This window comes from Castor canadensis, chromosome X (assembly GCF_047511655.1).
Source record: "Castor canadensis chromosome X, mCasCan1.hap1v2, whole genome shotgun sequence".
Lineage (NCBI taxonomy): Eukaryota > Metazoa > Chordata > Mammalia > Rodentia > Castoridae > Castor > Castor canadensis.
The window spans coordinates 5,331,774-5,348,722 of record NC_133405.1 but is presented as its reverse complement, the minus strand read 5'-3'; the positions used below and the strand labels follow the sequence as shown (position 1 = coordinate 5,348,722).

The window sequence follows — 16,949 nt, the reverse complement described above, 5'->3', positions numbered from 1 at the left end:
AGTAGTCTCTGATGATTGATTTCCTGGACTTCCACGGCGTTTGTTGTTATCTCCCTTTTGCATTCTTGATTCTACTAATTTGGGTTTTTTCTCTCCTTATTTTAATCTGGTTTGCCAGGGGTCTGTTGATCTTGTTTATTTTTTCAAAGAACCAACTTTTTGTTTCATTAACTCTTCGTATGGTTTTTTGGTTTCTATTTCATTGATTTCAGCTCATTTTTATTATTTTTCTCCTTCTATTTGTTTTGGGATTTGCTTGTTCTTGTTTTTCTAGGAGTTTGAGATGTATCATTAGGTCATTGATTTGAGATCTCTCAGTCTTTTTAATATACTCACTCATGGTTATAAACTTTCCTCTCAGGACTGCCTTTGCTGTGTCCCATAGGTTCCGGTAGGTAGTGTTTTCATGTTCATTGACTTCCAGGAACTTCCAGGAACTTTTTAATTTCCTCTTTTATTTCATCAATGACCCATTGTTCATTAAGCAATGAGTTGTTCAATTTCCAACTGTTTGTATGGTTTTTTTCTTTATTTTTGTTGTTCAGTTCTAGTTTTATTGCATTGTGATCAGATAGAATGCATGGTGCAATTTCTATCTTCTTATATTTGCTGAGGCTTGTTTTGTGTTTTGTACCAAAATTATTATGATCTATTTTGGAGAAGGTTCCATTGGCTGCTGAGAAGAATGTATATTGTGTAGATGTTGGATGAAATGTTCTGTAGACGTAAAGAGGTCCATTTGATCTATGGTATATTTTAGATCTAGTATTTCTTTTTTTTTTTTTTTCATTTTTCTTTTATTATTCATATGTGCATACAAGGCTTGGTTCATTTCTCCCCCTTGCCCCCACCCCCTCCCTTACCACCCACTCCACCCCCTCCCGCTCCCCCCCCAATACCCCGCAGAAACTATTTTGCCCTTATCTCTAATTTTGTTGTAGAGAGAGTATAAGCAATAATAGGAAGGAACAAGGGGTTTTGCTGGTTGAGATAAGGATAGCTATACAGGGCATTGACTCACATTGATTTCCTGTGCGTGGGTGTTACCTTCTAGGTTAATTCTTTTTGATCTAACCTTTTCTCTAGTTCCTGGTCCCCTTTTCCCATTGGCCTCAGTTGCTTTAAGGTATTTGCTTTAGTTTCTCTGCATTAAGGGCAACAAATGCTAGCTAGTTTTTTAGGTGTCTTACCTATCCTCACCCCTCCCTTGTGTGCTAAAGCTTTTATCATGTGCTCATAGTCCAATCCCCTTGTTGTGTTTGCCCTTGATCTAATGTCCACATATGAGGGAGAACATACGATTTTTGGTCTTTTGAGCCAGGCTAACCTCACTCAGAATGATGTTCTCCAATTCCATCCATTTACCAGCGAATGATAACATTTCGTTCTTCTTCATGGCTGCATAAAATTCCATTGTGTATAGATACCACATTTTCTTAATCCATTCGTCAGTGCTGGGGCATCTTGGCTGTTTCCATAACTTGGCTATTGTGAATAGTGCCGCAATAAACATGGATGTGCAGGTGCCTCTGGAGTAACAGTCTTTTGGGTATATCCCCAAGAGTGGTATTGCTGGATCAAATGGTAGATCGATGTCCAGCTTTTTAAGTAGCCTCCAAATTTTTTTCCAGAGTGGTTGTACTAGTCTACATTCCCACCAACAGTGTAAGAGGGTTCCTTTTTCTCCGCATCCTCGCCAACACCTGTTCCAACACCTGTTGTTGGTGGTGTTGCTGATGATGGCTATTCTAACAGGGGTGAGGTGGAATCTTAGCGTGGTTTTAATTTGCATTTCCTTTATTGCTAGAGATGGTGAGCATTTTTTCATGTGTTTTCTGGCCATTTGAATTTCTTCTTTTGAGAAAGTTCTGTTTAGTTCACATGCCCATTTCTTTATTGGTTCATTAGTTTTGGGAGAATTTAGTTTTTTAAGTTCCCTGTATATTCTGGTTATCAGTCCTTTGTCTGATGTATAATTGGCAAATATTTTCTCCCACTCTGTGGGTGTTCTCTTCAGTTTAGAGACCATTTCTTTTGATGAACAGAAGCTTTTTAGTTTTATGAGGTCCCATTTATCTATGCTATCTCTTAGTTGCTGTGCTGCTGGGGTTTCATTGAGAAAGTTCTTACCTATACCTACTAACTCCAGAGTATTTCCTACTCTTTCTTGTATCAACTTAAGAGTTTGGGGTCTGATATTAAGATCCTTGATCCATTTTGAGTTAATCTTGGTATAGGGTGATATACATGGATCTAGTTTCAGTTTTTTGCAGACTGCTAACCAGTTTTCCCAGCAGTTTTTGTTGAAGAGGCTGCTATTTCTCCATCGTATATTTTTAGCTCCTTTGTCAAAGATAAGTTGCTTATAGTTGTGTTGCTTCATATCTGGATCCTCTATTCTGTTCCACTGGTCTTCATGTCTGTTTTTGTGCCAGTACCATGCTGTTTTTATTATTATTGCTTTGTAATATAGTTTGAAGTCAGGTATTGTGATACCTCCTGCATTGTTCTTTTGACTGAGTATTGCCTTGGCTATTCGTGGCCTCTTGTGTTTCCATATAAATTTAACAGTAGATTTTTCAATCTCTTTGATGAATGTCATTGGAATTTTGATGGGAATTGCATTAAACATGTAGATTACTTTTGGGAGTATAGACATTTTTACTATGTTGATTCTACCAATCCATGAGCATGGGAGATCTCTCCACTTTCTATAGTCTTCCTCAATCTCTTTCTTCAGAAGTGTATAGTTTTCCTTGTAGAGGTCTTTCACATCTTTTGTTAGGTTTACACCTAGGTATTTGATTTTTTTTGAGGCTATTGTAAATGGAATTGTTTTCATACATTCTTTTTCCGTTTGCTCATTGTTAGTGTATAGAAATGCTAATGATTTTTCTATGTTGATTTTATATCCTGCTACCTTGCTATAGCTATTGATGATGTCTAGAAGCTTCTGAGTAGAGTTTTTTGGGTCTTTAAGGTTTAGGATCATGTCGTCTGCAAATAGGGATATTTTGACAGTTTCTTTACCTATTTGTATTCCTTTTATTCCTTCTTCTTGCCTAATTGCTCTGGCTAGGAATTCCAGTACTATGTTGAATAGGAGTGGAGATAGTGGACATCCTTGTCTGGTTCCTGATTTTAGAGGGAATGGTTTTAATTTTTCTCCGTTAAGTATAATGCTGGCTGTAGGTTTGTCATATATAGCTTTTATAATGTTGAGGAACTTTCCTTCTATTCCTAGTTTTCTTAGAGCTTTTATCATGAAATGGTGTTGGATCTTATCAAAGGCTTTTTCTGCATCTATTGAGATGATCAAGTGGTTTTTGTCTTTGCTTCTGTTAATGTGGTTTATTACGTTTATTGATTTTCGTATGTTGAACCACCCCTGCATCCCTGGGATGAAGCCTACCTGGTCGTGGTGAATAATCATTTTGATGTGTTGCTGAATTCGATTTGCCATTATTTTGTTGAGGATTTTTGCATCAATGTTCATTAAGGAGATTGGCCTATAGTTCTCCTTTTTGGAGGTGTCTTTGCCTGGTTTTGGGATAAGTGTAATAGTGGCTTCATAAAATGTGTTTGGCAGTTTTCCTTCCCTTTCTATTTCATGGAACAGTTTAAGGAGGGTTGGTATCAGTTCTTCTTTAAAGGTCTGATAGAATTCAGCAGAGAATCCATCAGGTCCTGGACTTTTCTTTTTGGGGAGACTCTTGATTGCTGCTTCAATTTCATTTTGTGTTATAGGTCTATTCAGGTGATTAATTTCCTCTTGGTTCAGTTTTGGATGATCATATGTATCTAGAAATCTGTCCATTTCTTTTAGATTTTCAAATTTATTTGAATATAGGTTCTCAAAGTAGTCTCTGATGATTTCCTGGACTTCCATGGTGTTTGTTGTTATCTCCCCTTTTGCATTCCTGATTCTACTAATTTGGGTTTTTTCTCTCCTCATTTTAGTCAGGTTTGCCAGGGGTCTATCGATCTTGTTTATTTTTTCAAAGAACCAACTTTTTGTTTCATTAATTCTTTGTATGGTTTTTTTGGTTTCTATTTCGTTGATTTCAGCTCTTATTTTTATTATTTCTCTCCTTCTATTTGTTTTGGGATTTGCTTGTTCTTGTTTTTCTAGGAGTTTGAGATGTATCATTAGGTCATTGATTTGGGATCTTTCAATCTTTTTAATATATGCACTCATGGCTATAAACTTTCCTCTCAAGACTGCCTTAGCTGTGTCCCATAGGTTCTGGTAGGTTGTGTTTTCATTTTCATTGACTTCTAGGAACTTTTTAATTTCCTCTTTTATTGCATCGATGATCCATTCTTCATTAAGTAATGAGTTATTTAGTTTCCAGCTGTTTGCATGTTTTTTGTCTTTACTTTTGTTGTTGAGTTCTACTTTTACTGCATTGTGGTCGGATAGTATGCATGGTATTATTTCTATTTTCTTATATTTGCTGAGGCTTGCTTTGTGCCCTAGGATATGATCTATTTTGGAGAAGGTTCCATGGGCTGCTGAGAAGAATGTATATTGTGTAGAGGTTGGATGAAATGTTCTGTAGACGTAAAGAGGTCCATTTGATCTATGGTATATTTTAGATCTAGTATTTCTTTATTGATTTTTTGTTTGGATGACCTATCTATTGATGATAATGGGGTGTTAAAGTCTCCCAAGACCACTGTGTTGGAGTTAATATATGCTTTTAGGTCCTTCAGGGTATGTTTGATGAAATTGGGTGCGTTGACATTGGGTGTATATAGGTTGATAATTGTTATTTCCTTTTGGTCTAGTTCCCCTTTTATTAGTATGGAATGTCCTTCTTTATCTCATTTGATCAATGTAGGTTTGATCAAACAGGCTTGTTTATTTACAGTTTACATGGGAAGTGCCTCTTCCCTAGGTGTTTTGGAAAGAGGAGGTAGACATTCAGATGCATCTTTAAACCTGAGTTGAAGGGCACTAGGTTAAGAAATTGAAAGACATTCCTATCAGAGTGAAAAGCTCTGGACAGGGCTTATCAGCCTTGCTTCACAGATGAAGAGCCTGAGGATCACAGTATGGGGCATTTTCCTGCATAACTGGCTAGTCAGTTACAGAGGGAGAGAAGACCTGGGCCTGAATTCATCTGGAGCCCACACTATTCCCACTCCTCCCAGTCTAAGGACGACTTTCTGACTCATAGTCCATTTCTCTTCTCAACACTCCATTGAAAAAGGGACCCTGATGGAGATCAATGTGCTAAAATCAGCTCTAAAGGAGGCAACAGTTCAAATCAAATAATTTGTGCATTGGTTTCAGTTGGTTCCTTGAGACTGTGCCCAGCTGTAGGCATTTCTGTCCAGTCATTCATGCACTACAACTCCTTCCCATTGGTCATCTCCCATGTTCCCTCCCTTCCAACTCTGCAACCTTGCCTGTCCCCAGTCCTTCCCTGTTGCCTCCTCTGGACGCTGTAAGAATCACCTGTCTTCCCTGTTAAGGAGCATTGCTAGTCCCTACAGAAATCCCTAGGCTCACCCACAGCTCATCTGTTGTTCCTTCTGATAGCCACGAATCCCTTGGCCAGAAAAGTTCACTCCCAACTGTAATTTTAGACTCCTGTCCATTCCTCCTTGATATCAGCAAAGTTTTTGCCTTCCCAGTGGGTTGTGAGTAGACTCTTACTTGTCCAGTCATTTACTGCTTGTTTCCCTGTAAGTCTGAAGGCAGAGGAGGATTTTTAAGGGCCCGTGGATATTCGCTCTAGGATCTTAATTAGCTTCTTGTTTCAAACTGATAACTGGACACAGAAAGGATGCATGGGCTTGTTTAGGTGGTCAGAACCTGGAGCCCCTCATAAGTGGGAGATGAGTAGCAACCATCCAGTGAAGCTGAATTCCTGAAGACCAATGGTAATAGTGATTTTGTGCTGAGCACCTACTATGAAACAGTTTGTGGAAGACGGTGCAAGCACCCATTCATTCCCTCGCCTCCTCTCCTCCCTGGGTGAGGGGAAAACTGCTGTCTGCTGTAGTTAGGAAGGGGCATGTGACTTTTCCTTGTGACTGAATATGAGTGGAAGTGCTGCTTGTCACATCCATCCAGGCATTTGAGAGCCAGTTTGCATTTCCAGGCTTCCTCCCTCTTTCAATAGCAAACGTGGCAGCTCCATGTTCACGTGATGGAAGCAGCCTGGATATGGGCACCTGAGAACAGAGCCACTGCCAAACCACATTCAAGTCCATGTGTCCCCAAAATGATCTTTTATTGTGTTAAACCACTCAAATTCGGGTTTCATGTTTTATCAGCTCGCAGTTACTTTAACTTATACACAGCTATAATTTTGTTATGCTTATATACATATTTCAATTATAATGATTAACATATACTGTATATGTGGTAGAGTAGATATATCATATGTAGCCTTATAAAAACCCTAAAATTACAAGTAATTCACAATTTCCCTTAAGAATTCCTCCATGAACTTGCCCTTCCTCAGAGATCATCACCATTAATGTTCTTCTCAGTTGTTCAGAACCCTCCTATTTCACGAAATGAGATGGTGCCTCATGCTAGAAAAACTAATTAAATCAATCCGATCTTCAGTGTATATTTACTATAATTTTGTATTTTGACACATTTTCTAATTCTCGAGATTGTAGGACTCTGTAAATTCTTCATAAAACACCTTTGTTGGATGCATGATTTGCAAATACTTTTTCTAGTCAGAAATTTAAGCACAGAAGGAGCTTGGAAGTCTTTCCACCATTCACACAAACAAGAAAAAAAAGTGAGCAAAATGAGAATCACAACATTTCTTAGACCCATCAGAGGACTAAGAGGAGGCAAACTGATGCCCTGAAATGCAAGAGAGAGGCCGATAAAGTCAATCACAGTCTTGAAGAGCCCTGGCCCAGGAGCACAATACCACTTAAGAGTTAGTAATAGAATACAACAACCTTATCTGTGAAGGATGGATTCTTAGAGGCTCAGCATGGTCAAGCTTGAGACTTTACGGTTCTCGAGGGCACAGTCCTAGGGGCCCACTACACTTCCCTGAGCTTTACCTCCAGGAGCCCTATCAGGTTCTCCATGTGATGATCAGATGAAAATCTGTCCTGCTTCCTGCAGGGGCAACAGGAGGGGGAAAGTAACTCAGATCATTCTTTTATTGTAAATAGGGCTGCTCTCAGAAGAAACTGTTTCCAGAGTGCAGCCTACTGGGATTATACCAAACTCTATCTGACCTAAAGATGGGAAATAATCCAAATATAACACCCTATAGCCTTCCTGTCTGTCATTAGGAGAAAACAAAGCTGAAAATACTTGGGAAGGTCACAACCCATAGCACACTCTGACGGAAAGCCTGACACATGATCACAGAAGTATAGAAAGTTTCTCCTCCTGCCCAGCTTACCTCCACACCAGTTGAAAAATCAGACCAAATGGATCTGTGCATCTCGGACCACTTGTAACAAGTTTCTAAGGAAAAGAAAATGCAGGACAGGCAGAAAGATACCTACAGCTACAGTAAACAGTAAATGCAGCCAGATGAACAAAAGGCTCATACTACAGCCTTATTTAATGTAGATTCCATTTTCATGAGTGCAGGTTCTATAATGATATCCTCTGTTTCGCTTCTCATCTTCAGAACATAAAGTGACATTGCCCCCTCAGAATAGTGTAAATGTCACAGATTCAAGCCCACCCTTTTTGAAGGTCTATGGGCCTAGAGTTGTCTTACAGTCTGTAGCTGGAGGGAGGGAGAGCAGCCTCAGTTCTTTCTTACACAAGGTCCAGGGGCCAGAGAGTGAAGGTCTTGGCCTAAGGCAGTGTTTCAGATCACAAAGCCTACAAGGCCCTGATAGGGTCAGAAGTCAAGGTGAATGTCTAACAAATACCCCACCCACACCAGAGCACAGGAGACCTTGCATTTCCTGGACCCAGTTGACCTACAGTAAGCCTCAGAGCCTCCAGCTGTGAATCCTTAGATGCAGCCTGACTAGCCATCTCTATTCTTCCCTCAGGCCCTCAGGGGATAGGTGCCTATGTGGTCCTAGTGCACCACCTAAGGAAAATAGCTGTAATAGGCCTTTGTGAGAGCCACCAAGGGTGTGGCTATGTGCTGAGGACACACACATGCTCCTTTCCCCAAGGTCTGTGAGTCCCTATCTCTGAGCTCCTGTCCATCCTCCTGCCTGCTATCCCCAAGGAAAGTCATAACGCCTCATGGTCAGAAGAACCAGCATCCAAAGGTGAGGGAAGCCTTCAGCCCCAAAGAGAGGCACTAGGTCTGGTGGGTGCGTAAGGTCCCTGTGGCTGAGGAGGAAGAGGACACTCCCACTGCCTCTTGCTCTTCCATTACTGTGATATCAGACACTCAAGGGAGGTGTCTACTGCTGGGATACCAGCAGTTGTCTCATTTGTCCTATTCCTCTATTCCCACTGCTATCATGCCTACTCCATGGAGCCAATTCAACTAGGTTTCCAGAAGTCAAGGACTAACAGGTTGATTCCTCTAACAAAACCTAATGGACACTGTGTACTAGAAATGAGTTGCACACTCTTTCATGTCCTTCCTTCTCCTCAAGTATCCAATGAGGGAGCTGGTCACCAAGGCAGAAATGCTGAATCACATCATCAGAAATCACCAGGATTACTTCCCTGTGATCTTCAGCAGAGCCTCTGAGTGCATGCAACTGGACTTTGGGACTGATCTGAAGGAAGTGGGCCCCTCCAACCACTCTTGTGTCCTTGTCATTGCCCTGGGGCACATGTATTATAAGATGTTGAGTGATATCCAGGGTATGTCCAAGATGGGCCTATTCATAATCCTCCTCTGTGTCATCCTCTTGGAGGGCAACTATGCCTCTGAGGAGGTCGTGTGGAAAATTTTGAGTGTGATGGAGGTTTGTGCTGGGAGGGGGCATGACATCTATGGGACCCCCAGGAGGCTGATCACTGAAGATTTTGTGCAGGAAAAGTACTTTGTGTACCGGAAGGTACCCAACAATCATCTTGTTTGCTATGAGTTTCTGTGTTGCCCAAGAGCCCATGCTAAAACAGACAAGATGAATGCTCTGGAACACTAAGCCCTATTCAGTGAGGGTGACCCCAGGTCCTTCTCATCCTTGTATGAAGATGAGAGAGGAGGAATAGGAATAGCATGTCAGGGCCACTGGGAGTGGGGAGGAGTGTTGTTCCATGATCAGGGCCACATTAAGTAGCTTCTCCTGCCTATATGACTCCTCCTTCACAGACATCCCCAATGTCTATGTTTTATTTCTTGGTCACTAAGTACACAGGCTTATAGGTGAAATTATGTCCTTGAAAGTATACTTGTAAACTTGTTTAAAAGCACCATGACACAGTGCATGGTTGTGTACACCTTAATCCCAGAACACAGGAGGCTGAAGCAGGAGGAAAGTGTGTGCTCCAAGCCAGCCTGGGCTACAAAGTGAGACCATGTCTCAAAAACACAACAACAACAACAACAACAAAAAACAAGCATTATAGCCATGGAACAAGACTGAATCCAGATATGGGACATGACTTAGGACTAGAACCCTTAGACTGAAAAGCACCTGGGGAGAGTCTGCTTCAAACTCCCTTGGCATCCAATCCAAGTATGGCCCAAAAAAGCCCCATTTGCACTCTCCTTTTAGAGAGTGCAGAATCTCAGAAGACAAAACCACTGTGTGTCCTCTTAACTGTGGTGGTAAGTGACTGTCATTTAGGTCTTCTACCCTTCCCACTCACTAAGACTCGTAAGAGTTTCAAATGCATGCTGGCACATATCAGTTTTGGATTACTAAATAATGTCTACTTGAACAAGGAGGAACTTTCCTTAGGACAGAGTGTGTGAATATCTCGCCTGAAAAATGAACATGAGAATGACATGTATGGGGAAGAAATGGCAACTAATGGCAGTTCTATTGGAAAATGAATAGGAATGAGATTTGACAGCAGGCAGAGGTCAACATGGACATCCACAGCACAATCAAGGATGTGACCATTCTATCATGCAACAGGGCTCAGAGTAACACTACCACTGAGGAACAGTGCCTTACTTGGGCAAAGTCCTACCCTAGGGACAACCTGACCAAGCAGCACGAAAATACATTCCTTATTTGGACCCATCTAAGCAGACCCAAGCTAAAAGCGAAAGTGGATGAAGTTGGCTGGTGGAGTGACTCTTGTGGTAGAGCATCTGCCTAGCAAGAATAGTTGGAAGATTTCAAAGTTGTACAGAGAATGGGGGGAGAAGGAAAAAAGCAGGACTATCAACCAAGGGCAGGTCTCCCTGCTTTGGTGGTACAGTCAACCAGCAGCCCATCTGACCCAGGCAGTCTTGGAAATACCCAAGCTCAGACTCACTAGGAGGTCCTATGAGCAAAGAAGAGATAGCAGTTAAAAGCTTCCCCCATATTTGGGAGTGGGAGTGGCTATGGCATCTTGCTTTCTTAACTCATGCAGGACTGGGACCACATGCCCTGATGTGCTTATCAACAGACAGGAATTTTTTCTGGGACTTAAGAGTCCCATTTCTGTACCCTTTAAGAAAAAAAGAAGAGCTGGTGCCTTGTCACTTGTCTCCCCACCCCCTCTAAACACACTTGGTCAGGCCTCCTCCTCCAAAATGACTGACAGCCACCTTTGTGAGATCACATGACACATAAAGAGGACGATGACTTCAGCAGATGGTTGCCCCACTACTGAGACTCTAGAACTTTGTGGACAGTATTTCTTGGGCATCACCACTGGGACCAAAGGCATTTTTGACTCACTAAGACACTGACTAGCAGTCTTGGGTACAAGCTCCTCATGGTAGTGTAGGACCATGGATACTCAGACTACTGAAGCTGTTGGTGAACTGCCAGCAAGTGAGGTCCCATCTAATTCTTCTGTCAATCTGAATATGGATTCAACAGAGGTGTTGGATGAATGTGGTGACCAAATCATGAGGGAAGATACAGCCTTCCAAGAGAACTCAGAACCAGAAGACCAAAACCAAGGTGTGGCCAATGAGGAAGGCAAGAGCAATCTTCTCAGACTCTCCTTCCCCAGAAAGCTCTGGATGATAGTGGAGAACAAATCATTCAAATCTGTGTGCTGGAATGATGATGGAGACACCGTGATCATCGATGTGGACCTTTTCCAGAAGGAGATTCTTAACAAGAGAGGGGCAGAGAGGATTTTTGAAACAGACAGCTTGAAGACGTTCATTCATCAGCTGAATCTCCATGGGTTCAGGAAGATACGCCCAAACAGCTCTGCCATTAAGTCTCAGGAGAACAGGAGAATGATGGTAAAGTAGACAGTATTTCCGCTTCTATTTTCTCTGTGACAAGAACATCTTCATAGTTCTTCTACCCTGGCCCCAATTTGCAGGAAGTTTAGTTTCCAAGGATAAGCCTTTTAGCTGGAGATATTTACTTAAAGATGAAAGTATAGACCCTGAAAGTATAGGCTTTGATACAATATTAAAGCCCCCTTAGGGATGATCTGTAGGCAAGAATAAAGACACTGAGAAGCCAATTAATGTCATATATATATATGTCATATATATATGACATTAATTTATATATGTGTATCTATATCTATATCTATATCTATATCTATATCTATACCTTTAGCTATCTTAACTTGTGGTCAGTTTTAATTTGGTTTAGTAAGGCCATGCCACAAGATATATGACCCTTGCCAGCAACTTAAAGACTCATTTTTTTCCACCACAAAATAATACTGTTATGATTTTGGGGGGGGTGTTGAAGCAATGCACATTTTGTTCCAGAATAGCTAAGATATTTCATTTTGTTTTAGATTTATTGCAATGCCAATTTTCAGAGAGATAATCCAGGGCTCCTTGAGAATATCTGGAGAAAAGGGGACCTCAGAACCCCTGTTCGGCAAGTGACCTGTATACCAACTACAGATATGAACTCTGCTGAGCACACAACCTGTGCGCCAATTCCAAAGAGAAAGAAGCTGCAATCTATGAGATGCTCTCCAGAGTTCCATCATAAAACCGAGGAAAAAAACAATGAGGAACCCCAGAGGGAAGTCCCCAACAACCCAGGACCCAGAGGCAGTGTCCCTGTATATCTCCTGGAAAACTGGTGCCCTCTGGATTCAAAAGTCCCAGATGGGGAGGTCACCTCTGCAGATGTCATGTTTGTGCCTCCAGTTACTGTTGGAATGGAAGGCACAGGGGAAGTGTCCAGCAGTTCCTCAGTGTTCCCCAATTATGGTTCTGTCACGTATTTGTACAACATTTGCTATTGCATCCTGCTGGTTGCTCTCTCAGCCATATCCCAAAATGAGTTCCTTAACTATGAGGAAGACGATGAGCAGCTGGAGGGAAGCTCAGAATCCACGTGTACACAATGTGATCAGTTTAAGGACAATCTAAATCCATGAACTCACAGGCCACTAAAGACCAATAAAAATCAACAATCTCTAAAGTGCACCTGATTTCAGTCTTAATAAAAGTGGCAAATAAACAATCGAAATGGAGTTTGGAGTTGTGTTCTAGGTAACTTTCCGAAATATTCTGCTATCATTGGCTTACTCTCCCTTTGGTTCCCTTGCCCTCTGTCATTTGTAGCAGCAGCATTTTCATAGTCAGCAAAGGATTCTGATAGGCAATGTGGATGGTAGGCCCAGGAAGTTCTGTTCTCCTGGCACTTGTCTAATGGTCAGTAGACTGAAGACCCCAGATCAGGACCTGGTGGGGGTCACTTCACATTAATCAATCAGGTTTCTTGAAACAGGAGATTTCTTTCTCACAGGTGCACACCAATCAAGGTTGCCAGGAAATCTCTGATTAACCACCCCACATTCAGCAGAAAGTGATGGACAACTAGCATACACTGTATCACAAGAAACAGGCCAATCCCGTCACCACCTGGAACAGGGAAGGTGAGGGTGCAATGATCTTTAGAGATAACATCCACTAGAAACCTTGCTAAAATGACAAAAGATTGCTACAAAATAAACACTACCAGCTCTTCTCACAAGTCTTCCTCCTCTATCAGAACAGTATTCAGGATCCCTTGGTTATGAAGTAGCTGCATGACTCACATGCTTCATGAACTAGGGGCACTTTTACCACAGGGTGAGACAAATGTGAAAGGACAGACAGATGCTTGTTTCTAATCCTGGATGCATGAGGCCATTAGTGACTGCTAACTTTCCCCGCAACATTCAGTGTCTGCTTCCAGTCTGGCCACATGTCCCATAGAGGTTGTTCATCCATTCCATGAGTTTTGACTAGAACAAAGACAGGGGAAGTGCATAAGGGAGCCCCCGACACTAACCAGTTATCATCAACACACTTATTTGTATAGTGGAGAAGGTAGCAGGACCAAAGTCAGCGGCGATACCTTTTCAACAAAGGTAAAAGTATTTAACACATTATCAAGGAGTCTCTAGAGACATGGGAAGGAAAGTCCAGGCTTCCATCCCCTTCATGTGTCTGTAAATAGCACCTAATGAGTAGTGCTCTGCAAGGCAGTGGCAATTCAGAGTGAACCTGATTTTTACAGGTCTGTGCCATGACGGTGAATAGACAGTGCCATGATTTAGTAGGTTTGTTACCTGTGTACCCCCGCAGAACCCACCCCAGTTATGTCTGTGCCCCAGAGGGATCAGGTGCGCTGGGATGTCCACCTCAAATATATCCCTCCCCATTTCATAGGTAAGGGCTCCAGTAACCACCTGGGATTTGAAATCACAGTCAGGTACTTCTGCTCCAGGTTGCTTAGAATAACTTGATTTTTCAGCTCCTCAACTTTGCCAGGAACTAAGTTCTCGGGGCACTGCAGTTTCCCAGATGTCAAGGAGCTCTGTGCACAAAGAGAGAAACACACAGATGGTAAGTGGGCCAAGTTCTTAGGCCAAGCACCCATGATTTAAGAGAAAAAAAATGACACCACCCCACACATGGTCACAGGGCAATATGTGAGGGGCCCAGATCCCATTAGCTGTAATATAATCATCAGTAAACCACATGGCACATGGTGTCATGGGCAACAGAGCTGGGCAACTCACAGTCTGAGTAAAAGTGAGTTCTCAGTCTAAGGGCAGGGTGGGGCCAGCAAGCTTGGAGCAGCACATTCTCTTTCCACTAGCAGACAAGTCTTCAGTACCCACACTTGGGAGAGGGGGTGAAAGGCTGGAAGGGGCAAGCAAGAGCTGGCTCAGACCGGGACTGCAGGAGTTCTAAGCGCCACAGGGAAACCCTACCCAGACGTGCCATCTGCAGTAGGCCTAGTACACAGGCTCTGCCTCAATGGGTTCTGGGTCTGTTCCATCTAACTACCTTCCTACTCAGGAGCACTGGGACAAGTCTGGCCAGTATCCCTATCAGTCCTTGGCCTCCCTGTGTCCCAGTGAGGCCTCCAGCACCAGTATGAATGGATCCCATGCTGAAGGAGGGGTTGACATGGATCATGGAGTGAGGCGGATGCAGGGCCTGCCCAAGGTCAGGACTCTTATCACTCCTTATGTCACCTAGAAGGGCTGCAAGTCACTGATTGGTGCTACTAGGCATTAACACAAGGGCCTTATCAGGGCCTCTGGGGCCCCTTTTAAAAGGGCACAAGCGGGTTGGTGGAGTGGTTCAAGTGTTAGAGTGCCTGCCTAACAAGCTCCAAGCCCTGAGTTAAATCTCAGTACCACCAAAAAATAAAAAAGCCAACGAAGGCGCAAGCTTGTCCACACATCTGCATGCAATTACGTAACCCCACACATGCACAAAGCATAAACATACTCAGCCAATCAGGCTCCTGGATACGAATCACGCACTTACATAATGACGCAGACACGTCCGCACTGCCGCTAGGAGACGCTGTGGGCCCAAGTGGGCCCTGAGGCACGGGGACCAATCAGGCCAGGCCAGGGGTGTGGAGTCTGGCGGCCTGTGGAGTGGAGTGGAGGAGAAGGGGAAAAAGAACCTGGGGAAAAGAGGAAGGGACGGGATGAGGGCGGCCAGCAGGAGTCCTGGGGTGCGGTGTAGGAGGAGGGAGCGCCTAGAAGAGAGCTGGGTGGGGCTATGAGAAAGAAGGATGCGGGGCGGGGCTGTGATAGCCAAAGCACAGTGGGTTAGGGCTACAGGAGTGAGGTGGGGTTGTAAGTGCACAGGTATAGGCAGGGAGAGGGCTACTAAAGGAGTAGCGTAGATTGTGAAAATGCGTTTTATTTATTTTATTGTTGTGCTGGGTGGGGGTACATTGGGGTATTTGCAAAAGTTCTTACAATGTATCAAATATATGATACTTAAATTCACCCCCTCAGCTGCTGTCTTTCAGTCCCCCTTCCCCATTCTCAGAACAGTCTCAACAGGTATCATTTTTGCATTTATTTACATATGTAGACATTATTTGCACACACACATCCCCACCATCCTGGCAGAACCTATTCAGCCCTCTTGTTCTCTGATTTGGTAGAAGATAAAAGATAAAAAAAACATGATGTTTTTGCTAGTTTGAGATAAAGATAGCTATATAGGGAGATTCCTTGTGTTTCCATGCACTTATATATTATAACCCAAATTGGGTCTTCTCTACCAGACCTCTTCATTACTCCCTAGTCCCCTTCCCATAGTGGTCTCTGCCAGTTTAAGATTACTGTATTCACTTCTATACAGTGAGAACATTAACCACATTCAAGTTTTTGGTTTCCTTCCCTTGTCCTATCCCTCCCGTGGGTGGCCTCCCGTTAGTGTGACCTGTGTCCTGTAATATTGCCTCATTTGTTTTAGGTCTATTATCTGCATATGAGGGAGAACATGGGACTTTTGGCCTTCTGAGCCTGACTGATGTCGCTTAAGGTGATGTTTTCCAGTTCCATCCATTTACTTGCGAATGAGAAAATTTCATTCTTTGTGGCTGAATAAAATTCCATTGTGTATAAGTACAACATTTTCTTAATCCATTCATTGGTAGCAGGCATCTTGACTGTATCCATAACTTAGCTAATATGAATAGTGCTGCAATAAACATGGGTGTGCAGGTGCCTTTGTAGTAACCTGAGTCACATTCCTTCAGGTATATCCCTAGGAGTGGATTTGCTGGATCATATGGCAGATCTATGTTTAGTTTTTTAAGAAGTCTCCATATTGTTTTCCATAGTGATTGTACTAGCTTATATTTCCAACAGCAGTGTATGAGGGTTCCTTCTTCCTCACATCCTCATCAATATTTGATGTTGGTGGTGTTTTTGATGGTAGTTATTCTAACAGGAGTGAGGTAAAATATTAGTGGGGTTTTGATTTGCATTTCCTTTATGGCCAGGGATGGTGAGCATTTTTCATGTGTTTTTTGGCCATTTGGACTTCTTCCTTTGAAAAAGTTCTGTTTAGTTCAGTTTCCCATTTCTTTATTTGGTCATTGATTTTTTTGGGAGTTTAGTCTTTTGAGTTCCCTGTATATGCTGGTTATCAGTCCCTTGTCTGATATATAGCTAGCAAAGATTTTCTCCCATTGTGTGGATGGTCTCTTCAATTTAGAGATCATATTTTTTGTTGTGCAGAAGCTTTTTAATTTCATGTAGTCCCATTAATCAATTATTTCTCTTGGTTGCTGAGCCACTTAAGTTCTACTGAGAAAGTCCTTGCCTATGCCTATTGCTTCCAGTGTATTCCCTGCTCTCCCTGTACTAACTTCAAGGTTTTAGGTCTGATATTAAGATCCTTAATCCACTTTGAGTTGATACTTGTACAGGGTGACAAGCACGGATCTAGTTTCAGTTTTCTGCAGGCAGATAACCACTTTTCCCAGCAACATTTATTGAAGAGGCTGTCTTTTCTCCATCATATGTTTTTGGGACCTTTGTCAAAAGTTAGGTGAACACAGTTGTGTGGATTCATATCTGGGTCCTCTATTCTGTTCCACTGGTCTTCATGTCTGTTTTTGTGCCAGTACCATGCTGTTTTTATTGCCATGGCTCTGTAGTATAGTTTGAAATT

The 16,949-nt window shown here is 42.4% G+C and overlaps 1 protein-coding gene across 1 annotated transcript; it reads left to right on the top strand.

Moving 5' to 3' along the window:
- Positions 1-10,594: 10,594 nt before the first annotated feature.
- On the top strand, positions 10,595-12,400 carry LOC109702880 (heat shock transcription factor, X-linked member 3-like). The gene is made up of 2 exons (XM_074063467.1): positions 10,595-11,288; positions 11,804-12,400. The coding sequence occupies exons 1-2, from the start codon at positions 10,821-10,823 to the stop codon at positions 12,398-12,400; spliced, it is 1,065 nt and encodes a 354-aa protein (XP_073919568.1). The 5' UTR covers positions 10,595-10,820.
- The last annotated feature ends 4,549 nt before the right edge of the window (positions 12,401-16,949 follow it).